This window comes from Tachyglossus aculeatus, unplaced genomic scaffold (assembly GCF_015852505.1).
Source record: "Tachyglossus aculeatus isolate mTacAcu1 unplaced genomic scaffold, mTacAcu1.pri SUPER_34, whole genome shotgun sequence".
Classification (NCBI taxonomy): domain Eukaryota; kingdom Metazoa; phylum Chordata; class Mammalia; order Monotremata; family Tachyglossidae; genus Tachyglossus; species Tachyglossus aculeatus.
This window is the reverse complement of record NW_024044839.1, coordinates 1005207-1030335: the sequence shown is the minus strand read 5'-3', so window position 1 is coordinate 1030335 and position 25129 is coordinate 1005207. Positions and strand designations below refer to the sequence as shown.

At 59.6% G+C, this 25129-nt stretch overlaps 2 protein-coding genes across 2 annotated transcripts; both read left to right on the top strand.

Moving 5' to 3' along the window:
* The first annotated feature begins 1091 nt into the window (after nt 1–1091).
* WBP2 (WW domain binding protein 2) lies at nt 1092–9734 on the top strand. Its single transcript, XM_038742038.1, has 8 exons — nt 1092–1179; nt 5133–5241; nt 5391–5526; nt 6147–6239; nt 7826–7966; nt 8076–8198; nt 8550–8626; nt 8871–9734. The coding sequence occupies exons 1-8, from the start codon at nt 1121–1123 to the stop codon at nt 8922–8924; spliced, it is 792 nt and encodes a 263-aa protein (XP_038597966.1). The 5' UTR covers nt 1092–1120; the 3' UTR covers nt 8925–9734.
* A 1351-nt stretch (nt 9735–11085) lies between these two features.
* UNC13D (unc-13 homolog D) lies at nt 11086–24821 on the top strand. The gene is made up of 32 exons (XM_038742014.1): nt 11086–11220; nt 13090–13125; nt 13215–13322; nt 14083–14142; nt 14299–14365; nt 14614–14800; nt 15018–15062; nt 15212–15280; nt 15607–15676; nt 16617–16721; nt 17106–17198; nt 17300–17400; nt 17546–17663; nt 17750–17874; nt 18051–18141; nt 18416–18466; nt 18620–18717; nt 18934–18985; nt 19278–19408; nt 19597–19717; nt 21496–21639; nt 21736–21834; nt 21918–22124; nt 22237–22305; nt 22388–22467; nt 22818–22920; nt 23004–23075; nt 23249–23332; nt 23414–23534; nt 23627–23750; nt 23988–24184; nt 24349–24821. The coding sequence occupies exons 1-32, from the start codon at nt 11101–11103 to the stop codon at nt 24444–24446; spliced, it is 3246 nt and encodes a 1081-aa protein (XP_038597942.1). The 5' UTR covers nt 11086–11100; the 3' UTR covers nt 24447–24821.
* The last annotated feature ends 308 nt before the right edge of the window (nt 24822–25129 follow it).

Here is a 25129-nt window from a genome sequence, read left to right as displayed (position 1 = left end):
ACAAAACACATTAACAAAGTAAAATAAATGGAATAGCAAATATGTACAAGTAGAATAGAGTACAAAATCTGCATTCATTCAGTCGTATTTATTGAGCGCTTACTGTGTGCGGAGCACTGTACTAAGTGCTTGGGAAGTACAAGTTGGCAACATATAGAGACGGTCCCTACCCAACCGCGGGCTCGCAGTCTAGAAGGGGGAGACAGACAACAAAACACACTAACAAAATAAAATAAATGGAATAGTAAATATGTACGAGTAGAATAAATAGAGTAAAAAATCTGTATTCATTCGTTCATGCATCTGGTAGCTCAGTGGAAAGAGCCCGGGCTTTGGAGTCAGAGGTCACGGGTTAGAATCCCTACTCGACCAATTGTCAGCTGTGTGGCTTTGGGCAAGTCACTTCACTTCTCTGAAGTGCCAGCTTGTACTTCCCAAGCGCTTAGTACGGTGCTCCGCACACAGTAAGCGCTCAATAAATACGATTGATTGATTCTCTGGGCCTCAGTTCCCTCATCTGTAATAATAATAATAATAATGGCATTTTATTAAGCGCTTACTATGTGCAAAGCACCGTTCTAAGCGCTGGGGGGGTTGCAAGGTGATGAGGGTTGTCCCACGGGGGGCTCACAGTCTTCATCCCCATTTGACAGATGAGGATGAGGATGAAGACTGAGACCCCCGTGGGACAACCTCATCACCTTGTAACCTCCCCAGCGCGTAGAACGGTGCTTTGCACATAGTAGGCGCTTAGTAAATGCCATTATTGTTATTATTATCTGGTAGGTGCCCAGTACAGCGCTCTGCACACAGTGGGCGCCTCAGGAGGAACTAGTGAGGAACCGCCCCTCTGGCGTAAGCGATGACTCATCAGCCTCTGGGAGGCGGGGAGAAGACCGGGGCGGCCACGTGACGGCCCTCAAGTCTGGCTTTCGGAGCGTTGCATGCCGGGATTAGTAGTTTGAGGTTGACGAGGGGCGGTGCGAGCGTCACGTGACTCGAGGTTTCTCGCCCTCCCTGTGCGGCGCTCGTGATTGGTCAGGCCGGAGGGGCTGGACGGGGGGGCGGCGCGCAGGCGCATTGCGCAGCGAGTTCGGGATTTGGGGGCGCGCGGCGGACTATGGCGCTCAACAAGAACCACTCGGAGGGCGGCGGAGTGATCGTCAACAACAGCGAGAGGTGAGAGGGCCGCGGAGGAGGACGGGGAGGGGGAGGGGGAGGGGGAGGGAGGGAGGGGGCGAGGGAGATGGAGGAGGGAGGGAGGATGAAGGGGAGATGGAGGAGGAGGGAGGGAGGATGAAGGGGAGATGGAGGAGGAGGGAGGGAGGATGAAGGGGAGATGGAGGAGGGAGGGAGGATGAAGGGGAGATGGAGGAGGGAAGGAGGGAGGGAGGGAGGATGAAGGGGGAGAGAGGGAGGATGAAGGGGAGATGGAGGAGGGAGGGAGGATGAAGGGAAGATGGAGGAGGGAGGGAGGATGAAGGGGAGATGGAGGAAGAGAGGGAGGATGAAGGGGAGATGGAGGAAGAGGGAAGGTGAAGGGGAGATGGAGGAAGAGGGAAGGTGAAGGGGAGATGGAGAAAGAGAGGGAGGATGAAGAGGAGATGGAGGAAGAGAGGGAGGATGAAGCGGAGATGGAGGAAGAGAGGGAGGATGACGAGGAGATGGAAGTGTGAAGGAAAGACGAGAAAAGCCCAATTGAGCAGAGGGGCGGTAGGGCGCACTACCCCTCCCACCCCCCCCCCCCCCACTTTCCAATGCCACTATGGACAGCCTCGGATGTAAACAGGGCCGCGGGTCGGGAAGGAGAGCAGGGCAGAGTCCCTCCCTCGTCCCCCGTCGCCTCCCTCCCCGCCTGCCCCCGTCCTGTCCTGCTACCAGTGCCCATCTGCCTGCCCATCCCCAGCGTGGCCTCACCCCCATGCCCCGTGCCACCCCTCCCACTCCCAGAGGACAGGGAGAAACTGGGCCTTTGTATCTTGAAATCAGAGAAGGCCCTGATGGCCTAAGGCGGATCGAGTCCCTCTTCTGGGTGCCCCTTAAACACAAGCCGCCGCCGTTGGGCAACAGTTGCAGAGACGCTATTTTCTTCATTCATTCATTCAATCAATCATATTTATTGAGCCCCTACTGTGTGCAGAGCACTGTACTAAGCGCTTGGGAAGTACAAGTTCCCTCCTAGAAGTCACGGGGCCAACGACTGGGGCATATCTTGCCTCCGACACTGTCACTTATATATCAGGTACATATCTATAATTCTATTTATACTTATGCCTGTCTCCCCCAGTAGACCGTGAGCCCATTGTGAGCCGGGATTGTCTCTATCGGCTGTATTGTACTTTCCAAGCTCTTAGTACAGTGCTCTGCACACAGTAAGCACTCAATAAATACGATTGAATTGAATTAATAATCGTGGTACTTGATAAGCACGTACTATGTGCTAAGCACTGGAGTAAAACAAGATAATGTGGCCGGACACGGTCCCTGTCCCACATGGGGTTCATCGTCTATGAGGGAGGGAGGACAGATATTTTCTCCCCATTTTACAGATGAGGAAATGGAGGCCCAGAGAAGTGAAATGACTTATTCATTCATTGTCGTATTTATTGAGTGCTTACTGTGTGCAGAGCATTGTACTAGACATTTGGAAATTAAAATTCAACAATGAAGAGAGACGATCCCTGCCCACATTGGGCTTACAGTCTAGAAGGGGGGAGGCAGATATCAAAACAGACTTAGCCGGACTTATTTATTACTCTATTTATTTTACCTGTACATATCTATTCTATTTATTTTATTTTGTTAGTATGTTTGGTTTTGTTGTCTGTCTCCCCCTTTTAGACTGTGAGCCCACTGTTGGGTAGGGACTGTCTCTATATGTTGCCAACTTGTACTTCCCAAGCGCTTAGTACAGTGCTCTGCACACAGTAAGCGCTCAGTAAATACGATTGATTGATTGATTAGCCAAGGTCACACAGCTGGAACTTGGCCGAGCTAGGATTAGAAGCCAGGCCCTCTGACTCGGGCTTGGGCTTTTTCCACTGGGCCATGATTTGGGGGACGCAACCTAATGGATACCCTCCAGCCATACTCTAGAACAAGAATTGTGCCTTCCCGGGCTGCTGGGAGGGGTTGGCAACCCCTGCCAACCTGGATGAGCGGGAAGAGCGGCCCGGGGAGGGCACTGGTGGTGCAAGCCAGAAACTCTGGTGCAGGTGGCACCAAAGTCCTCTGGAAAAGTCTGGGGCCATACAAGAGGCTGGTGTGCCCAGCCGGGATGGTCCCGGTGCCCTCCTCTGGGTTGGCAATCTGTCAGTGGTATTCACTGAACTCTTACTGTGGGCAGAGCCCTGTACTTGGGAAAGTATATGTTGCCAAATTGTATTTCCCAAGCACTTAGTACAGTGCTCTGCACACAGTAAGCGCTCAATAAATACGATTGATGCTGATGAGAGGACATTTACTACAGAGTTGGTAGACACATGCCCCACCCACGATCTTGGAGAAACAGCTAGCCTAGTGGAAAGAGCCGAGGGCCTTTGAGTCAGGAGGACCTGGGTTCTAATCTCGGCTCTGCCACTTGACTGTCGTGTGACCTTGGGCAAGTCGCTAGACTTCTCTGCGCCTCAGTTACCTCACCTGTAAGGTGGGGATTAAGACTTTGAGCCCCACGCAGGACATGGACTATGTCCAACCTGATTATCTTGTATCTACCCCAGTGCTTTGTACAGTTTCCTGGCACATGGTAAACACTTAACACCATTTTATTTCAGAAAGGGAGCTTACAGTCTATAGAGGGGGAGAGAGGCATTAATAAAAATAAGTAAATTACGGATAGGGCCATAAGTACTGTGGTCCAAGCATGCCCTCGGGCTTAATACAGTGCTCTGCACATAGTAAGTGCTCAATAGGTATGACTGACTGAAAATAGGGGGGAATGGGAGGCTTGTTTCCTTGGGTTCACAGTTGAGGCTATTTATTGAGGGGCCAGTTGCTGGGCTGTGAAAGGTGGTTAGAGGGTGAGCTTCTGTTTTGAGAGGAGACCTGTGAGAGTCACTGTCCAGACTCCAATCAATAGTACTTATCGAGCACTTTTTGTGGGGATGTAGAGCTCTGTACTAAGAGCACTTGGGAGAGTACAACTGAATTACCCCCAGCCTTCAAGAAACTTAACAGCGTACTGTGGGCGGAACTCTGTTCCGAGTCCGTGAAAGAGTACTGTAGGTACTAAGGCCCCTGCCCTTAAAAAGCTTACAGCTTATTGTGTGCAGAGCACTGTACTGAGGGCTTGGGAGAGTACAATAGTTAAATAGGATCTTTGCCCTCAAAGAGCTTACAGCCTACTGTGTGCAGAGCTCTGTACTGAGGACTTGGGAAAGTACAGCCAAAGGGGTTGGTGAGAACTGGAGAGCTTAAGTGATGAGGAAGTGCCGAAGGAAGGGGCAGGTGGAGAGTTTTAGAAGGGGGAAAAATGAAAGAGAAATCAGGGAAGGCCCCTGGAGGAGCCCTGCCATTTCCCCTGTCTGAATGTCTGTCCGTCTCCTCTAAACTGTAAGCTCGTTGTGGGGAGGGATTGGTTCTACCAACTGTATACTATCGGACTCTTCCAAGTGCTTAGTACAGTACCCTGCGCACACTAAGAACTCAATAAATACCATTCTTTGATGATTGATGGAGCCCCCCAGGTAATCCAAATCGACGGAGAATTAGTCTGTAATTTATTTATAGTAATGTCCGTCTCCCCTTCTAGACTGTAAACTCGTTGTGGGCAGGGAATATGGGCAGTAAGCACTCACTAGATACGACTGAGTGAACGAATGATTGATTGATGTGATTTCAGAAGGGCTTGGAAGATGGGGAGAACAGCAGGCTGTCAGAGGTGAAAAGGGAGGGAATTCCAGGCTGTAGGGAGGATGTGAGCAAGAGGTCCTAGGCCAGAGAGACCAGAATGAAGCGTGTGAGGAGATGGGCTCCAGAGACGTGGCGAGTGTGAGCTGGAGTGTGGTGGGAGAGGAGCGAGGACAAGTAGGAGGGAGAGGAGTTTCTGCCTGATGAGGAGAGGGGTGGCGGGTAACCATTGGAGGTTTTTGAATCACCTCATGAAGTCCCTTCCCCACCCGCTCCGGTTGCAGCGTTCTCATGACCTCTGACCATGTGGAGGTGACCTTCAGCGACATGGAGCACATGCAAGATGCCTTCAGAGGGGCCAAGAAAGGCAGCCTCTTCCTCACCCCATACCGAGTAAGTAGGGGAGACCTCCACCCGAAGTTCGGGGATCCTCAGCCGAGGACACGCTCCAGATAATAATAATAGTAATAGTAATAATAATGATGGCATTTATTAAGCACTTACTATGTGCAAAGCACTCGGATTCTCCGTTGTCCTTGCAGGTTATCTTCGTGGCCAAGGGCCGGGACCCCCTGCAGTCATTCATGATGCCGTTCTACCTGATGAAAGACTGTGAGATCAAGCAGCCCGTCTTTGGCGCCAATTACATCCGAGGGACGGTCCAGGCTGAAGCGGGAGGTGGGTGGGGCCGCGGTTGAGGAGGGAGGTGGGTGGGTTCTGGGCTAAAATGGGGGAGGTAGATGGGGTGAGAGCCAAATCTCTGGGCTGTTTAGGGTGTGAGCAGAGGAGGGAGGTGGATGGGGTCTGGGCCTAAGGGGGGAGTTGTGTGTGGTCTGAGCTGCGGTGGGGTGGTGGGAGGGTCTGGTGATCCCGGAGCAGCAGCCTGGCGAGACCAACCTGTTGTTGGGTTGAGCGTGGCTGGACCACAGCTGGTGGCCAGGTCCAGAGGGGGCCAGGGGAGGGCTATAGCATGCCTTGGCGCTCTAGGGGGCTGGGATCAGAGGCCTGGGCCTTGCTCTTTGGCCTCCTTAGTCCACAGAGGACTTGTGTTGTCTGGGGCACAGCCTGGAAGCCCTCCCCTCCACCCCCGGTCTCTCCCGGTTGGGGTCGGGGGAGATGGAGGACCCAGGCCTCTTTCTTGGAGGTTTGGGGACAGCTGTGGACCCAGGTCTCTCCCTGGGAGGTTTGGTGGAAACCCGAGCCTCTCCCTGGGAGCTTCGGGGACACAGGCCCATAGACAGGCTGTTTTCTTGGTTCAGCCCCCCGGCATTGGTTTCCTCTTTTTTTCCCCTGCACAGGAGGCTGGGAAGGGTCGGCGACGTACAAGTTCACTTTTGCGGCGGGAGGTGCCATTGAGTTTGGGCAGCGCATGCTACAGGTGGCTTCTCAAGGTAGCGAGCCGGCTCTCCATCTCAGCAAGTCGGGGAGCCTCTGGGGACACCGAGCCTGAGGGTCTGAGTCTGGGGAGGGTGGGGGCGAGCACACAGCAGCCACCCTCAGATGCCCCCACGGGGTCCTTTGGGGGGGCGTGGGGGACTTCCCCATTCTCTGCTGACCGCCCTGCCCGCAGTCACCATTGTCACCGCGTAGCTCCGGCGCTTACTCTGGACTAAGCACTGAACTGAGTGCCAGGGTCGAAGCGGTGGGACCCACTGGCTGAGAGGGAGGGAGAGCAGGGATCGCACCGCACAGATGAGGACGCTGAGGCCCAGAGAAGTGAGATGAAGTGACAGGCCCTCAGGTCAGACGGGCTTGGAAGTCAAAGGACCTGGGTTCTGAACCCAGCTCCTCTACTTGTCTGCTCCGGGGCCTTGGGCAAGTTACTTCCCTTCTCTGTGCCTCAGTTCTCTCATCTGCAAAATGGGGATTCATTCGTTCATTCATTCAGTCGTATTTATTGAGTGCTTACTGTGTGCTAAATGCTCGGGAAGTACAAGTTGGCAACATGTAGCTTTTCGACTGTGAGCCCACTGTTGGGTAGGGACTGTCTCTGTATGTTGCCAACTTGTACTTTCCAAGCGCTTAGTACAGTGCTTTGCACACAGTAAGCGCTCAATAAATACGATTGATTGATTGATTGATTGATGTAGTCCCTACCCAACAGCAGGCTCACAGTCTAGAAGGGGGAGCCCCATGTGGGACAGGGACTGTATCCAACCTGATTAGCTTGTGTCGACCCACTGCTTAGTACAGTGTCTGGTACATGGTAAGTGCCTAACAAAAACCATTTGAAAAATAACAAAACAAAAACACAGCGGGCCTGTGGCCAGGCAGAGACCTGAGCCCAGATCTCCTGCCATGCTCCCCCTGCGGGACAGCACTGCCCCGCTTGGCCCAGTGGCTAGGCCCGCTGGCTAATCAATCAATCAATTAATCAATCAATCGTGTTTATTGAGCACTTACTGTGTGCAGAGCACTGTACTAAGTGCTTGGGAAGTGCAAGTTGGCAACATATAGAGACAGGCCCTACCCAGCAGTGGGCTCACAGTCTAAAAGGGGGAGGCAGAGAACAAAACCAAACATACTAACAAGATAAAATAAATAGAATAGATAGGTACACGTAAAATAAATAGAGTAATAAATATGTACAAACAATATGTACAAAAAATATGTACAGACATATATATATGTATATATATACAAACATACCAGCACCCCACAGCACCTGTATATATGTATATATGTTTGTACATTTTTTTTACTCTATTTATTATTTATTTTATTTGTACATATCTATTCTATTTATTTTATTTTGTTAGTATGTTTGGTTTTGTTCTCTGTCCCCCCCTTTTAGACTGTGAGCCCTCTGTTGGGTAGGGACTGTCTCTATATGTTGCCAATTTGTACTTCCCAAGTGCTTAGTACAATGCTCTGCACATAGGAAGCGCTCAATAAATACGATTGATGATGATGATGATACAAACATATATATATACATGTATATATAAATATATAATGGCAAGTCCTGTTTCCGCAGCTTCCAGAGGGGAAGCTGCCAGTGGGGCCTACGGGTGCCCTTACCTTCCCAATGGGGCCTATGCCGTGTTCCCCCCGCCGCCAGCGGCCAACGGCCTGTACCTCAACCCCCCCGGCTACCCCTACCCACCACCCCCACCCGGTGAGTCTTGGTGGGGAGGGGCGGGCCGGGAATCCGACCTCCGGGTTTCAGGGTTCGGGAGCGCCGAGGGGGTCTCTCAGCCGGTGACGGGGGTTGTCTGGCCGTGCAGAGCTGTACGCAGGGCCGCCTCTGGCCGCGGGGTTCATGCCGCCCCCACCACCTCCCTATCCCGGGCCGATGGCACCCCTTGCCAGTGACCAGGGCGGCCCGGACCTCCCCTCCACCCCTGCAGGTAAGGATCCTCCCAAGGGAGGGCCCGGGCAGAGGCCAGGGCGCTGATGGGGATGGAACCTCGTCCCTCTGTGCCCCTCCTTTTCTCTCTTCTGTCTCCCCACCCCTGACTCCTTCCTTCTCCCTATCCTTGGTGGGAGAGTGGGGCAGAGCGGAAGGCGTGGTGGGTTGGGGTGGGCAGATGGCATCTTATCCCTCTGTGCCCTTACCTCATTTCCCCTATTCCTTCCTTCTCTCCACCTTTCCCCCACCCCATTCCGGGCCCATAAGGCAGGAGGAGGGGGCTGCGGCTGGGGTACAGGGCATGTGTACGTGTGTAAGTGCGCACACGTGTGTGTGGGTGTTTTCACAGCGGAAGCAAAAGCTGCAGAAGCAGCTGCCAGCGGCTACTACAACCCTGGAAACCCCCACAATGTCTACATGCCTTCGGTGAGTGGGCCCATAGTCACCTTGGCACACCCTGGGCTGACTCTCCCAGACAGGGCTCTCCTGGGCTGGCATGCCCGGGGTATAGGGCGGACCCATCGGGCCAGGCCAGAAGTGGGGGTGGTTGGCGGGCAGCCCAGTCTGTGAGAACGGAGGAGAGCCAGCTCCTTTAGCATTCCAGGTAGGAAGTGAGCAAAGCACTCTGGCAAATTCCTCCCTGATTCCTGTTGTTTTCTCTCTGCTCTAGGACCAACCTCCACCTCCTCCCTACTACCCGCCAGAGGACAAAAAGACCCAGTAGTTGGGCGGCTGGCACCTTCCATGGCTGCCCGAGGGCTGCGTCTGGAAAAGGGGGCATTAATTTGGGGCCTGGGTGTGGTCTGTAGCGGAGAGGAAGGGCCAGGGCAGGTGGGCAGAGCTGCTGCTCCCGGAACCACCCCTGAAATCTCCTCAGGAGACAGGGTCTCTCTCATCCATGCTGCCCCGCCTTGCCCTGCCACACTGGCCTTCCCCTCAGATGGGTTCTGGCTTCTCCAGAACCTGATGTTGGGGGGAGGGTGAAACGTCCCAAAGCCTGGTGGGGGGCCCCCCTTCCTCCTCAGATCCCCCCACCCCCAGCCCACTCCAGTTATCTCACTTCTATGGCCTAGCCCGAGACCTAATGCGGTCCACAAAGTGTTCTGGTCTGTCCACTCTTGGCCCCTAACCCCGGTGGGGCCCTGGCTCTTGCCTGGATCACACGCTGTCCTGTTCTCCCCCTCCCCGTGCCTAACACTCATCTCCGAAATGGCTCCCACCTGGGTGTATTCTGAGATTTACCCCCTGCACCTGGGGCTCTTGCCGGCACCACGACTGCCAGCCCGGCCTCAGGAGAAGATGCTGCTGCAGCCCCCTCCCCACCCCCTCACCCTCTCCGGCTGTTCCCCCACAATGGGCTTCCTGGCTGGAGGGCCCTGCTGGGGTTCCCTGGGCGGGTCGGAGCCAGCTATTTAAGAGAACTCTTTTATTTATCCCCCAGATTCCCAGTTAATATATGAATGCGAAACGAGCCCCTAACGTGCCGCACTGTTTGCCGAAGCTGTGACTTAGTAAATAATGTTGCTGCTACCGACCCTCTGGGCTCTGTGTGGGCTGTGTCCTCCTGTCCTGGGGTGTCGGAGTGGGGGGCAAGGGGGTACCCGCTGAGGGGTGGGGTGTTTCTAGACGGCTGTGAAGCGCCTCCTCCCAGGCCTCCCCGCCCACCTTTGGGCCTCCCTCTGGCCCCAGCCAACAGCACGAGGTTTGTTCAGTAAGTGGGCCCCACCCTGTTTCTGCCCACTAAGATTTCCCACGTGTTTCTGGCCTGGGTCCAGGGTAACCCAAGATGGAGCGGGTGAGTGGCCCTGAGAAGGCCAAGCATGAGTCTGTGGTCTCTACTTGGTGCCAGCAGGGCCCTGGCTAACCCTTCCACCCTTCTCGGCCGCCCCCAGCCCCTGCCCGGCTTCCCCCCTCCTTTGCCAGGGGACAGTCCAGCCGCCCGGCCCAGCACCAAGAGGCTGGTGGAGGGTGAGCTCATCTGAAGTGGGGGTTGTGATTGGTGGGCCTCCCTATCCCCTGGGGGGCCTTTAGCATCTTACCCTCTCCCGGCCTCCAAACACTTCCCCATTTCTTTCCTTCCCCCTCCCTCTCGCCTCTCACCACAGGCTGGCAGGGGGCCAGCAGTGACAGGCCCGGTCACAGCAGGCGGGGCAGGGCAGGGGGAGGAGGGGAGCCAGACGGGGCCTGGAGCCGGGACCGCTGGCCATTGCGGTTCTCTCTACCCTTCAGGGTGGGGCTGGCCCGGAACTGTGGGCAGGGAGGGGAGGGGGCCCGGTGGGGGAAGAGGAAAGGGCTCGCAGGGCCTCCCCCCACAACCGCCAATGCCACAGTTGCCCTGGCTGGCTAGCTCAGTGACTCGTAGAGGTGCTGGGTTGCACCACTGGTTGGGGGGCCCCCCCCGTCTCAGGCCACAGGGGGCTTTGCCCCTCCTCTCCCTCCAGGAGCCCTTGGGCCAGGCCTGAGAGAGGGGCAAGGGTTCAACTGACCCCAGCCCCTGGACTTGGGGGTCCCCGGGCACGGTAACCTTCCCTGCCTCTGTGCCCTTTGGCCCCCTGTCCTTCTCCAGGCCTGGCTGGGAAGGGTTCCAGCTTGTACTTCCCAAGCGCTTAGTCCAGTGCTCTGCACACAGTAAGCGCTCAATAAATACGATTGATTAGAAAAGGGGCCCTACTTGTGTCCCCCGGGGGGGCGGGGCGGAGGAGCCGGCTTTGGACGGCCCGGCCACTTCAGGGCTCCAGCTGGGCTGGCATCGGGGATGGCGAAACGGGGCCCTGCCCGCTTCCTCCTCCTCCTCCTCTTCCCCCCGGCCCTGCCCGGCCCGGGAGGCGTCCAGCCCGCCGCCGCCGCCCAGAGATCTTGCCTAAGGCTTTGGGCTGAGCAGGGGCCGGACAGCCGCAGCCATGGCGACACCCTCCTCTCGCCCCCGTCTCCTTCCCCTCATGCGCCGCGCCATCAAGATAAGGCGGCCCCGGGGCCCGGGTGCCCTCCCACAGCCGTGCCCCCCGCTGCCCAGCGCCCAGGTAGGGAGGCACCCCGGGGGAGGGGAGGGGGCAGCCGCCGTGGGTAATTGCGGTCACTTGCTGGTGGCCTTTATCTGGACCGGACACGACAGCATCAAACCGGCCCCTCCTGACCCTCACAGGGAGGGCGGGACGGTGGGCAGGGATAATAATAATAATGATGGTATTGGTTAAGCGCTTACTATGTGCCAAGCACTGGGGAGGTTACAAGGTGATCAGGTTGCCCCACGGGGGGGCTCACAGTTTTAATCCCCATTTTACAGATGAGGGAACTGAGGCGCAGAGAAGTGACTTGCCCAAAGTCACACAGCTGATCCCCCCCCCCCCCCAACACACACACCATTTACAGAGGGGGAAACGGAGGGCCAGACGGGGTTGAGTGACTTGCCTAAGGCCCGAATCAATCAATCAATCGTATTTATTGAGCGCTTACTGTGTGCAGAGCACTGTACTAAGCGCTTGGGAAGTCCAAGTTGGCAACATAGAGAGACAGTCCCTACCCAACAGTGGACTCACAGTCTAAAAGGGGGAGACAGAGAACAAAACCAAACATACTAACAAAATAAAATCAATCAATCAAGGCCGGGACACGATCTCCTCCTATTCCCACGGGACCCCCCCTTCCTTCCGAGGCCGAGCTCCGTGGGGGGCGGGCTCAGGAAGGCATGAGGCACCTCAGGCCTGGGTCGGGTGTGTGTGTGTGTGTGTGTGTGTGTGTGTGTGTGTGTGTGTGTGTGTGTGTGTGTGTGTGTGTGTGTGTGTGTGTGTGTGTGTTGTGTGTTGTGTGTGTGTGTTGTGTGTGATGTGTGTATGTGTGTGGGCTCTATAGGGGGTGGGGGTCACGGGCTGTGCCACCGCCCGTCTCAGGGCCCCCATCAAAATCCAGCCTCATCCCCTGGCCGGGCCGGGGGATGGGAGTCTTATGGGGGGTCGAGCCCCCTGCCCCCCACCCGGGGAGCCTGCCTCCTCCCACCCCCAACCCCGCACTTCCGCCGGGGCCTGAGCGCCCCTGATGATAAAAGCCCCGTGGTTTCCTCCGGGGACCGGGCCTAGCGGGGCGGGGCCGCACCCAGTACAGCCCAGCACAAACCAGCACAGCCCAGAGCGGCTCCCCCGGGTCCCCCGGCCCATGGAGCCCGGCGGCAGCGAGCCCCCGGGGAGCCCCGGCCTGGGCACCCACATGGAGGAGGAGGTAGCGGGGGGCGAGAGGGGGCAGGAGGGGCCACCCGGGACCCGGTCCTGGCCAGGCTGGGGGCCCCGTGGAACTCCCACTGCCCCTGCCACGGGGCTGGGCTGGGCTGGGCACCATGGGCTGTGTTGGGCACCAGGGCTGTGCTGGGCACCATGGGGTGGCCTTCCCAGACTAAGCCCCTTCCTTCCTCTCCCCCTCGTCCCCCTCTCCATCCCCCCCATCTTACCTCCTTCCCTTCCCCACAGCACCTGTATATATGTATATATGTTTGTACATATTTTTTTACTCTATTTGTACATATCTATTCTATTTATTTTATTTTGTTAGTATGTTTGGTTTTGTTCTCTGTCTCCCCCTTTTAGACTGTGAGCCCACTGTTGGGTAGGGACTGTCTCTATATGTTGCCAATTTGTACTTCCCAAGCGCTTAGTACAGTGCTCTGCACATAGTAAGCGCTCAATAAATATGATTGATGATGATGATGGGGTGTGACGAGCACCGTGGCCCGTGTTGGGCACCCAGGGCTGGTCTGAGCACAGGGCACCATGGGCTGTGGTGGGCACCCGAGGCTGTGCCCCCAGAGGCCACCGCCTCCCAAGGGGCAGTGAGAGGGGTCTGAGGGCGGAGGTCTCTGCCCCGCTCTTAGGAGGACTCCCCCATCCCGTCTCATTCGGCAGGTGGACGCCGGACCCCACGACTTTTCCCCGGAGGAGGTATGGACTGGGGGGCTGAGGGGGTGCGGGGGTGGGAGCCCCCGAGGGGAGCGGCGTGCCTGAGGCGGGGGTCTGTGTGTGGTCCCTAGCGGGCACAGCTGTACGAAGAGGCGCTGTACACCGTCCTGCACCGGCTGGGCAGGCCCGAGCCCCACCACGTCGCCCAACTGGACGAGCTCTTTCGCTACCTGCAGGCGGTGAGACCCCCCCACGACCGGCCCATTGAGGGGAGGGGGTGCGGGGACCCTTCAGACTCATTCCCCTGGTGCTTGGTGCCCGGCCTGGCCCGGTGACCCTTCTGGACGCCCTGCGTCCCCTCCTGTGCCCCGCCGCCCTCGCCCCGGTGGACAGAAAGCCCCTAAAGGGCAGAGAGTATGGGCCTGGCTTCTGCTCTTCTTCCCGCAGCACTCAGTATGCTGTTCTGAGCTCAGTAGTACTCAGTAAATACCAGCGGTCGATAGGCAGGTTAATAAGAAACAGTACCCTGGAATGCCCTCCCTCTGCCCATCCGCCAAGCTAGCTCTCTTCCTCCCTTCAAGGCCCTACTGAGAGCTCACCTCCTCCAGGAGGCCTTCCCAGACCTGAGCCCCTTCCTTCCTCTCCCCCTCGTCCCCCTCTCCATCCCCCCATCTTACCTCCTTCCCTTCCCCACAGCACCTGTATATATGTTTGTACGTATTTATTACTCTATTTATTTTACTTGTACATATCTATTCTATTTATTTTATTTTGTTAGTATGTTTGGTCTTGTTTTCCGTCTCCCCCTTATAGACTGTGAGCCCACTGTTGGGTAGGGACTGTCTCTATATGTTGCCAACTTGTACTTCCCAAGCGCTTAGTACAGTGCTCTGCACACAGTAAGCGCTCAATAAATACGATTGATTGATTGATTACCCATTCTCTCACCACCCTCCTGCCCCCCTACCAATCCTTCTCCATCCCCTCGCTGCCCCTCAGGCCTTTCACACGGAGCCTGAAGAACACAGGCAGCTGCTCCAGCGGGTTCAGGAGCTTGAGGTATCCCGATGTGGGGGGGCGGAGACCTGTCTTTGGTGAGGAGGAGCTTGGTGGGGGGTGTCTGTGATGGGGAGGAGGTTAGAGGGGTGTCTGGAGGGGAGCGGATTGAGGAAGGGTGAAGGGTGAGGAGTGGTCCCTTTCACCTTTGCCCCACAGAAGCCTGTGCTGTGTTTAAAGGCCACGGTGAAGCAGGCCAAAGGCATTCTAGGAAAGGATGTCAGCGGTGAGCAACCGGCCGCCCGGGGTGGGGGCGGTGGGGCGAGCTGGGCCTAGACGTGGGGGCCACCGGGGCATCTTTGCAACAGCCTGGCGTCACCCGCCGGCCAGACTCTGTGACTGCCCAACTGACTTCTGTTTCTGCCCCCCTGCTCCTCCGACCTCCCAGCCCCAGGAGGCAGGACCCAGAGACGGGGGTGCTGCCGGGAGGCCGGGCCAGGGGCTCAGGCTGGGACCCCGTCCCTCATCTTGCAGGGTTCAGCGACCCGTACTGCCTGCTGGGCATCGAGGGGCGGGGGGCCCCCGGGTCAGAGGGCAGCCCCGGGCCCCAGCGGCGCCGGCAGAAGGCCGTGGTGAGAAACACCATCCCTGAGGACCAGACCCACCGCACCCAAGTCATCAACCAGACCCTCTGCCCCGTCTGGGAAGAGACCTTCATCCTGTACGGCCCTGCCCCGCCCCGGACCCCTGCCCCCAGCCCTGCCCACCCCCTTCCTCTTGCATCCTCCCCCGCCCGGGGCTCTAGAGCTCCAAGCCGGGCTTCACCCCAGAAGTGGCTGCATCGTAGGGGCCGGGGGACTCCGGTGTGGTGGTGGTCTGGGCTCAGGGAGGGCGGGAACGTGCCTTCACTCTCCCTGCTCCCCTCCACAACCCCCCAGGGAGTTTGAGGATGTAAACAGCTCCAGTTTCCACCTGGACATGTGGTGAGTGACCTCTAGGCCGGGCATCCCACACGGGAGGGCCGAGGGGTGGGGCCGGGCCTCCGGTGGAGGACTGTGCGTGCCGGGGGTTGGGGAGGGGGTCCTCGCAGCCGGCTTCAGCCCTCCCCTTCCCCCCCGGCCCTGCCGTCCAGGGACGCAGACGAGGTGGAGTCGGTGCGGCAGAAGTTAGGCGAGCTGACGGACTTGCACGGCCTCCGCAGGTGAGCCGACTTCGCAGCCATGGGCACCCGCGGGCAGAGGGGTACATGGGGGGAGGCTACCCACCTGGGACTCCTGGTTGCCGGTGCTTTGCCCTTGTAGGCACTGCCAGAATTCTTGAGGTTGAAATACCCGAGGTTGCTCTGTCAGTGAGTCAGTTTGTATTTATCGAGCCTGTACTAAGTGCTTGGGAGAGTCCAATATGACAATAAACAGACACATTCTCAGCCCACCACAAGCTGATAGTCTAGAAGGGAAGACAGACATTAATATCCGTCCCCAGCTTCTCCTGCCAACTGGCTTCTCATTGTGTCTCTCTCACCCCCAGGATTTTCAAGGAGGCTCGGAAGGACAAGGGGCAGGACGACTTCCTGGGGAATGTGGTCCTGAGGTTGCAGGTGGGGGCTGACGGGGAGCGGAGCCGAGGGCACTGGGGTAGGGGGATGGGAAGACCAAAGCGGAGCCCAGAACCCCGCCCCCTCCGTGAAGCCTTCCCTGATTCATTCCCCCACCCCCTGGCTGCTCCCTTCCACGTTGGTTCATTCATCCCAAGATTCCCTCCCGTCTCCTTGGGGCCCCTCTCTTCCTGCCGGTCCTCATTCTACCGCCCACTCTCACTGCTGGGCAGGCTGTCAGTCTTTTGGGCTAGTCTTTAGACCTGTAAGCACTCTGAGGGCAGGGACTGTGTCCTGCTGAGTATGCTCAGTAATAATGATAATAATAATGATATTTGTTAAGCGCTTACTATGTGCAAAGCACTGTTCTAAGCGCTGGGTAGGCATCCAAGCCATGCTACTGAGTGAAGTGGGAGTTGTTTTTTATGGCATTTGTTAAGCATTTACTATGTGTCAAGCATTCATTCATTCAATCGTATTTTTTGAGCGCTTACTGTGTGCAGAGCACTGTACTAAGCGCTTGGGAAGTACAAGTTGGCAACATATAGAGACGGTCCCTACCCAACGGCGGGCTCACAGTCTAGAAGGGGGAGACAGACAACAAAACATATTAACGAAATAAATAGAATAGTAAATACGTACAAGTAAAATAGAGTAATAAAAAAATAAAAATAAAGTAAATAAAAAAGTAATCAATAAAAGCATTGTTCTAAGCACTGGGGTAGATAAGAATTTATTCAAGTTGGACACAATCCCTGTCCCATGTGGGGCTCACAAAGTAGGAGGTGTTTGTTGTTAGGGGAGAGGGCGTGGGAGACCCCCTGGGCCCTGATGGTGCCCCTGCTGCCCCTTCAAGAGACCAGAGAGCTGACCCAGGACCCCGTGTGTCTTCCTCCCCGGCTCATCCCGGCGTCTGTCCCTCCATGTCTTCATCCCCGGGCAGGACCTGCGTTGCCGAGAGGACCAGTGGTACCCGCTGGAGCCCCGGACGGAGACATACCCGGACCGAGGGCAGTGCCACCTGCAGTTCCTGCTCATCCACAAGCGGGTATGTGGTGGGGGCAGGAGGGGAGGGGCGGGAACAGTGTCACTGTGTCACCCTCTCCCGCTGCCCAATGACCCCAGAGTCCACTCCAGGGCCTGTTGCCCCCCCACCCCGTGAGAGGCAGGGGTACCTAGGCAACAGAGAACAGCCTGGAGATCCTGGCTCTAGTCCCCCGTTCTGCCCACGGCACGCTGGGTGACCTCAGGCAAGTTACTCGTCCTCTCTGGGCCTCAGTCTCCTCATCTGTGAAGTGGGTAAAAGATTCCTGCTCTCCGTTCCTCGGGGACTGTGAGCCCCGTGCGGGACAGGAACGGTGCCCGGTCGGACTACCTGGGCGTGGGGCGCGGTGCCCGGCCCGGGGTAATGGCCGTGACCGAACGGTTGCAGAGGGCCACCACGCTGAGCCGCAGTCAGCCCAGCTACACGGTGCACCGCTGGCTCCTGCAGCAGTTCGTCTCCCACGAAGTCACCCAACACCAGGTATGTGCGTATGGAGGGGGCACTGAGGGCGGGGCCGAGATGGCACCCTTCCTGGTGATGGGCCTGGGGTCCCCACCTCTCCACACCCCCGCTTCCTCCAGGCCAGTACCTCCTGGGACGGGGAGCTGAGCGCTCAGGCCTCCACCATCCTCTTCCTCCACGCCACGCAGAAAGACCTGTCCGACTTTCACCAGGCCATGGCGTGAGTGTGCCCCTTCCCCGAGGGCCGCCGCCAGCCGGGTGGGTCCCCCCCTTCGGCCCCCGGTCCGGCTGGGTGGGCGGAGGCGAGAGGGAAGCCCTCCTTGCCGGGCCGCCGGGGTCAGCGGGTGCCCGTGTGCCCGCTGCAGGCAGTGGCTGGCATACAGCCGGCTGTACCAGAGCCTGGAGTTCCCCGGCAGCTGTCTGCTGCACCCCATCACCAGCATCGAGTACCAGTGGATCCAGGGCCGCCTCAAACCCGAGCAGGTGGGGCCCGTGGACGGGAGGCCCGGGGTGGGGTAACCCCGGGGCCTGGAGCCACGGCCGTTCTGACCCGACCCCGCTCCCTGCAGCAGGCCGAGCTGGCCACCTCCTTCAGCTCATTGCTGGCCTACGGGCTCCGCCTGCTGCGGAAGCTTCGCGACATCTTCCCTCTCTCGGCCCCCGGCTCCCCTGCCCGGCTCCAGTCCCTGCTCAGGTCAGCCCCAGGGTGGGATGGGGCGGGGGCATCCAGGGGGCAGGCCGGGCCAAGGGCTGGGGGCGGGCTGCGCGTGGCGCTTTGGCCGGAGCTGGGCTGGGAGAGGTCAGAGGGGCTGGGGGAAAGAGCCCGCTGGCGGGAGAAGCGTTCTGGACTCGGGTCCCTCTCGCCCGCAGGGTCCTGGTGCAGATGTGCAAGATGAAGGCGTATGGGGAGCTTTGCCCGGACAGTGCCCCCCTCCCCGAATTGGTCACTGATGCGCTGCGGGTAACAGCCTCCCCGCCCTCCTGCCCTTCCCTGTCCCTTCTCCCTTTTCCGGCCCGGGGCTCCCCCTCCGTCCCAAGCTCCGACTGCTGGTCCTGGAGTCCCCTCTCCGCCACCCCGCTCTGCTGGAGACTCCAAGTTGTATGGGCCGGAAGGCCTCCGCCTCCCTCCACTTTCGCCCCTTCGTCTCTCTCTCCCTCCCGGTCCTCCCTCTGGGCTCGTGGTTCTGCCTCTGGCCAGCACGGGTGGGACGATCCGACTGGCACTCTCTTTGCAGGTGGGCACCCGGGAGTGGTTCCACATGCAGCAGCATCAGCCCATGACCCAGGTGCCGGCTGGAGGAGGGAGTCGGGGGAGGGCCTGTGCCCGGGAGGGGGGAAGCGGGGCGGGGGGCTGGGTTGGGTGGCAGTTACCTTGGTTGCCAGGGGAGCGTGGGGCAGGGTCCCCCCTGTAGTCCCTCTGGTTGGAATCCCTACCCTAGGATGTGCAGGAGACGGGCAAGGCGGTGCTGAGCCTGGTTCTGGAGGTCACCGGGGCCCTGCAGCAGACCCTGCGCACCTGGAGCAAAGTCTTCAGCAAGTGAGGGGGCCTGGGCCGGGGGGCACCCGGGGTCAGGGGCCCGGTGGGGGGTCGGAGAGTGCAGCCCCGGGGCACGGCGGTCAGAGGTGCCCGGGAGAGAAGCTCCCCAACCCCCCAGCATTTTTTGTGTGTATTATCTGCCGTCGCACTTAGCACAGGGCTTGACCCAAAGTGAGTGCTAAAGCAATACTGACTGGCTGGCTTTCTCTCTTCCAGCACCCTGAAGATCGACATCTTCTCTATAACCTTCCTCGAGCTCCAGGAGCAGGTGAGCCGAGCCCCTCCTCCCCCGCCCACATTTTGTTCCCCTCTTCCTCCTTCCATCTGCGTAGCTATCATTCAATCGTATTTATTGAGCGCTTACTGTGTGCGGAGCACTGTGCTATCACCTCTGACAGCTCCCCCTGCCCCGGGGTCCGAGCGCCCCCACCCCCCACCAATCGACCCTCCCAGGATTCAGCTGAACACTGACCACCCCCCCCTCCTCCCCCGCCACCTCCCCCACCGCCCCCCGGTTCCCGGCCGGCCGCTCCCGACTGCCGCGGACTGTGGCCGGACAGGTGGCCCAGCAAGTGCGGGAGTACGTGTCCGCGGCCGGCCGCCAGCTGTCCCCGGAGGTCGGGGAGAACCTCTTCCAGCTCTACATCAGCCTCAAGGAGCTGCACCAGCTGGGTGAACACCTGCCCCACAGGTGTGTGTCGGTGGGGACGAACGGCCACCTGTCCGTGGGTGTCTGTCCACGGGATGGGCGGTGGGGACCGACAGCCGCGGGAATAGTTGGAAAGGAGCTGGGGAGAGGTGGGTAGGACCAACTGGGTGGAGGCTCCAGGGGAGCTACGGGGACCCCCCAGCCCAACCGCCGGCCTTTTCCCCCACCAGGGACAGCCCCCTGGCCCTGGATGGCTTCCAGCGTTGGTTCCAGCCGGCCCTCCCCTCCTGGCTGCAGAAGACCTACAGCGTGGCCCTGGCCCGGCTGCAGCGGGCCGTGCAGATGGACACGGTACGGGGCTTGTCGGGGGGCGGGCCTGGCTGCGGGGCTCAGCCGGGCTGACAGGTGAGGCTGTCTTATCGCTCGTTTTCCACTCAACCGATCGATGGCGTTTATCGAGCACTTACCGAGGTCAGAGCACTGAATTTAAGTGCTTGGATTTAGCAGACACGATCCCTACCCTCAAGGAGCCTACAATTTAAAGGGGGAGATGGACATTAAAATAAATGGTAGGGGAAGCGGCAGAGTAGGAGGATATGGACAGAAGAGGTGTGACTTTCAGGGTGCTTTAAAGGGGATACGGACCCAGGTAGATAACATAGGACAACGTAGGAGGGAGAGAGGATTTATGGCATCTTTTAAACACTTGCTGGGTACCGGACATTGGACTGGGTACTAGGGAGAATACCTGCTCCCAATCCTCAGGGGGCTCCCCGCCGTCTAATGAGGTAAGGAAGCAAGGAGGCAAACGGGGAGACGGGTTGAAGCTGGGGGTCACACGTGAGTTTAGAGGCGGGCAGGGGCGGCCTGGCCTGGGGATTATCCTTTCCCCTTCCCAGCGGTCAGAAGGTCTGGGCCTCAGGCTCGGAGGCTCTCCCGTAGTCTCCTCTCTCCCACTGCTCCCCAGCTCATGCTCTCTGCTCCTCCTCATCCCACTTTCTCGTGGTCCCCCCCACCCCGGTCCCATTTTCTCCCCAAATCCCCACCCTCCAACTCATCTGCTTTTCCCCAGTCATGTTTGTTCACCCCTGGCTCTCCAAGCACCACCATCCCCTCTCCCACAAAACTCCAATGTCCTCAGGAGCACCCGCTCTACTATTTAAGTACTTTCCCACACTCACTCCTGTATCATTCCCCCGGCCCTGATTTTTGAGATGGAAATACATGATTGTTTTAAGCCGTGATAGCCACTTGGAAGAGTCCAACAGATAGCATGTCTTTATAGTCTCGCATCTCTACCTCTCTCTCCTTTTGCCCCCTTGCCTTTATTTTTATTCTTTTTTCCCTCTTGTTCCCATTATTGTCAGGCCCGCAAGACCCGCATAACAGCCTCTCCCTCTTGGGTTGCCAAAAATATTCAATTTATGCAAATAAATAAGATGTTTATTCTACCTGCCCATTGCCTTTTCCCTCCTTGCTGCAATGTCTGTCTCCTCTGCTGGACTGGAAGCTCCTTGACGGTGGGGATTTTGTCTTGGATGACTCCCCCCGCAACAATGTGCTCTGTGTAGTATTCTACCTGCGGTAGTTGCTCAGGAAATACTGTTGATCGATTGGCGCCTAATCAGGGCAGGCCCTCCGGGAGGAGGTGGGCTTTCAGGTTGGGGGAGAGCTGGGGTGTGGTGACCTTGGTGTGCAGGAGGGCCTGAGCGCGCGTGGGCGCGGGCCCGGCTACCTGCTGTGGCCAAGGCCCTACTGAGAGCTCACCTCCTCCAGGAGGCCCTCCCACACTGAGCCCCTTCCTTCCTCTCCCCCTCGTCCCCCTCTCCATCCCCCCATCTTACCTCCTTCCCTTCCCCACAGCACCTGTATATATGTATATATGTTTGTACATACTTATTACTCTATTTGACTTGTACATATCTATTCTGTTTATTTTATTTTGTTAGTATGTTTGGTTTTGTTCTCTGTCTCCCCCTTCTAGACTGTGAGCCCACTGTTGGGTAGGGACTGTCTCTATATGTTGCCAACTTGTACTTCCCAAGCGCTTAGTACAGCACTCTGCACACAGTAAGCGCTCAATAAATACGATTGATTGATTGATTGATTCCCCGGCTCTGCCCCCGCAGCTGGTGCCCCTGGGCGAGCTCAGCAAGCACAGCACGTCGGCCGTGGATCTGTCCACCTGCTTCGCCCAGATCGGCCGCACGGCCCAGCAGCTGGACTGGCCGGACCCCGAGGAAGCCTTCGTGATCACGGTCAAGTTTGTCGAGGTGCCGGGGACGCCCCCCGCCCCGGGCCGCTCGATTCGCAGGCTGACCAGCTTCCCCCACCGCCCCCGCTCACCCTTCCTTCCCTCTGCCCCGCAGGACACCTGTAAGCTGGCCCTGGTGTACTGCAGCCTGGTCAAGGCCCGGGCCCGGGAGCTTTCCGACGGCCACAAGGACCAGGGGGAGGCGGCCAACATGGTGAGGGGACGCGTTCTCGGGGTGCCCGGGGGTGGGAGAGGGGCTGGGGGCTGAGGCCGGTCCCTCCCGCCCCCTCGCCGCAGCTGTGCGTGGTGGTGAACAACATGGAGCAGCTGCGGCTGGTGGTCCTCCGGCTGCCCGCCCAGCTGCGGTGGGAGGAGCTGGAGCGGCGGACGGAGGCCGTGCTGGAGCCAGGGCAGCTGCAGCACACCCTGCACGCCCAGCTGCGGGGAGCCCTGGCCGGGCTGGACCACGAGATCCGCAGCGGCGTCCACACGCTGGCCCAGGAGGTGACCTGCCCCACCCCACACGGCCCGGACTCCCCCCGTTCTCCGGCTCCCCGATGCTGGGCCCCGACTGGTCCCATCTGACCCCCCGTCTCCCCCGTCCCCGCTCCCGCAGCTGGAGGTTGGCATCGCCAAGCACATTCAGAAGCTGCTGAGCTCCAGTGAGGGGACCCTACCCGAGGACGTGAGTGTGGGACTAGAGGGGCTTGGGGCTCGCGGCAGCCCGAGGGGGTGGGGATTGGGCTTGAACCCCCTCCCCGCTACAGGCCATCCTGCCCCTGATGAAGTTCCTGGAGGCGGAGCTGCAGTACATGAATGGGAACCTGGTGCAGGAGAACTTCAACAGGTCTGGAGGGAAAGCCGATCCCCCGTCCCCGCTACCGCCCGCCCCCCATGGCCCTGGACCCTGCCGGGGTGGTTCTGTGCCCAGCCCCGGCCTCAATCCAAGCCAGAGGACAGAGAGGGAGAGCGGGGAATCTGGTAGAGTAAAGGAAACTGCAGCCCAGAGCTGTTGAGCGCCTTGCACAAGCTCACACAGCAGGCTGGGGGCAGAGCTGGAGTCCTGGGCTCCTGGTTCCCAGCCCCGAGCTCTTCCCCACAGGCCCCACTGTGCGCCCGCCCCCCGGGGAGCCCCCCCGGTCCCTCTTGCCAGTCTCATGCCCGGCTCTCTGCTCTCCCGCGGTCTGGGGCCTCCAGCCTCCTGGAGCTGCTCTGGTCTCACACGCTGACGGTGCTGACGGGCGCCGCCTTCCAGCCCCATCCGCCCTCTGCCTACCGCAAGCTGTTCGCTGCCCTCAAGGTACCCTGCGGGGAGGGGGCGGCTGGGGACGGGGCACGAGGCGGGCGGGGGGGGCCCGGCCCGACCCTACCGGTCTCGCTCAGAACCTGGCGCTCTGCTTCCACGGCGAGGGCTGCGGCCTGCCCGTCCAACAGCTGCACACCACCCCCTTCCACGTGAGTCTTAGCTGGGTGGGGGTGGGTTGGGGGCGGAAGAGGCGGGAAGGGGAGTCTGGACAGTTTCCACCCCCCACCTTGCCGTGGACATCCTGTTCCCCCCACTTCCCGAGAGCCGAGACGCCCGGGGTCCCCGGCTAAGGGGGCTGACTGGTCCCCACCGCCCACCCCAGGTCCTGCAGGAGGAACTGGAGCTGCGGGCGGCCTCCAGCCACGAACTGATCCGGCGCTACTTCAGCGGCCGCATCCGGCAGCAGGTGAGACCCCGCCCGGCGGCCCCCTCTCCCTCCTTCCTGCAGCCCCCCGGGCCCCTCGTCTCATCTCCGCTGCGCCCACAGCTGGCCGTGACCTCGGAGGAGTTTGGGGCCATCACGGTCAAGGTGTCGTACCGGCCGGCGGAGCAGAAACTGCGGGTGGAAGTGCTCAGCGCCGTCAACCTGCTGCCCCTGGATTCTGACGGTGAGCGGGGCCGGCCGGCCCGCGGGGGTCCCGGGGAGGCGGCGGGCTGGCGGGCCGGTCCGTCCCGGTCACGCCGGGCCCCCTCCCCGTAGGCTCCAGCGATCCCTTCGTGCAGCTGACCCTGGAGCCCCGCCACGCCTTCCCGGAGGTGGCTCTGCGCCAGACCCAGTGCCGCAAAAAGGAGCTGCATCCCCTGTTTGATGAGGCCTTTGAGTTGTGAGTGACCCTAGGGGCCCACGCCGTGCCACCCAAGGCCGCTTACCAGGCGCTCCCTGTGTGCCGAGCACTGGTCCGAGAACGGGGGCGACCACCCAGCCCAGGGGGCTCTGGACTTGAGGCCTGGCTCCCAGCCGGGGGCGGGCGGGCCAAGTTCGGAGCTGGGGCGGCCCGGTCCCTGCCCCAGCCGCATTGGGAGAGCCGTGCCCGAGCCCCCCGCGCCCACTGTGTCCTCAGCCTGGTGCCCACAGAGCCGTGCCAACGGCCAGGGGCCTGTCTGCTGCTCACCGTGCTGGACCACGACACGCTGGGGTCCGACGACCTGGAGGGAGAGGCCTTCCTGCCTCTGAGCTCTGTGCCCGGGCTCGGGGGGGCCTCAGAGTCCGGCCCCGTGCCCCAGACCCGCCTGCCCCTCACTCGTCCCAGCCCTAGCGGTAATTGGGCCTAAGCAGTGGGCGGTGGCGGGGGGGGGGGTCCAGAGGGGCTGGAGGAGGTCGGGGAAGCCGAGTGAAGGGAGGGGAAGGAGGGCAGAGGAGTCGAGGGCAAAGAGAGGAGGGATCCCCCTAGTCAGCTGGGCTCTCTGTTCCCCATTCCCCAGGTGACCCGATCCTGAAGCTACTGGAGAGTCGGAAGGGCGACCGGGAAGCCCAGGCCTTTGTCAAGCTACGACGGCAACGGGCCAAGCAGGCCCGGTAGCGGGCGGCTCGGACCCTGCTGGGCGGAAGGTGGAAGCGGCAGAGGCCTGGCGGTGGACTCACGGTGGGCGAGCACTCAGCCGGAGATGGTGCAGCTTGGCCCGGCCCGGACACGGAGGAGCCCCTTGCCAGGTTCCGCATTCACCCTGGGCCCTGCTGCATGAGCGGGGTGGAGCTGTGCAGGGGACCAGTTTTAGGTTGTTGCCGGGCAGTGGAGCCTCAGCTGCCCACTGTGTCAGATCTGGGGAGGGGTGTGGTGCCCCCCAATGCCCCCGTCCTCTCTCCTCTCACACGGCCCCCCACCCCAATCAGACACAGGGCCCGCTGCTTTTTCTTAGCAAAAAAATAAAAATTTATTGTCCTCTTAAAAAATCCATTCTGCTCTTTGCTGCGGAGAGCCAGCCGCCTCCCTGCCGGTTCCACTGTGCCCGGTTGTGCCCAGCCCCAGGCGGAGGTCCGAGCCAGGGCCACAGGGCAGGAAGAGGTCGGGTGAGCCACCCTCCTCCCTCTCTGAAACCCCAGGGGCCCTGGCCCCTGCTGGGGGGGTGTCTCTTTCCACCACCCCCTGGCCCTGGTGACCCAGACTGCCAGAATACCTGTGCTGGAACGGCCACTGCACCTGCCCTCTGGACTGAACCGTGCCACCCTACGCCTTGGACACAGCGGCATCCCGGACTTCCTCCT

Bases quoted from the DNA above. Each gene is read 5' to 3' on its own strand.
- WBP2 (XM_038742038.1), top strand. From the start codon at position 1,121: ATGGCGCTCAACAAGAACCACTCGGAGGGCGGCGGAGTGATCGTCAAC. The intron at 8,199-8,549 runs GTAAGGATCCTC...GTGTTTTCACAG, and splicing joins CCTCCCCTCCACCCCTGCAG to CGGAAGCAAAAGCTGCAGAA. The intron at 8,627-8,870 runs GTGAGTGGGCCC...TCTCTGCTCTAG, and splicing joins ACAATGTCTACATGCCTTCG to GACCAACCTCCACCTCCTCC.
- UNC13D (XM_038742014.1), top strand. From the start codon at position 11,101: ATGGCGACACCCTCCTCTCGCCCCCGTCTCCTTCCCCTCATGCGCCGC. The intron at 17,199-17,299 runs GTATGTGCGTAT...CGCTTCCTCCAG, and splicing joins ACGAAGTCACCCAACACCAG to GCCAGTACCTCCTGGGACGG. The intron at 22,306-22,387 runs GTGAGTGTGGGA...TCCCCGCTACAG, and splicing joins AGGGGACCCTACCCGAGGAC to GCCATCCTGCCCCTGATGAA.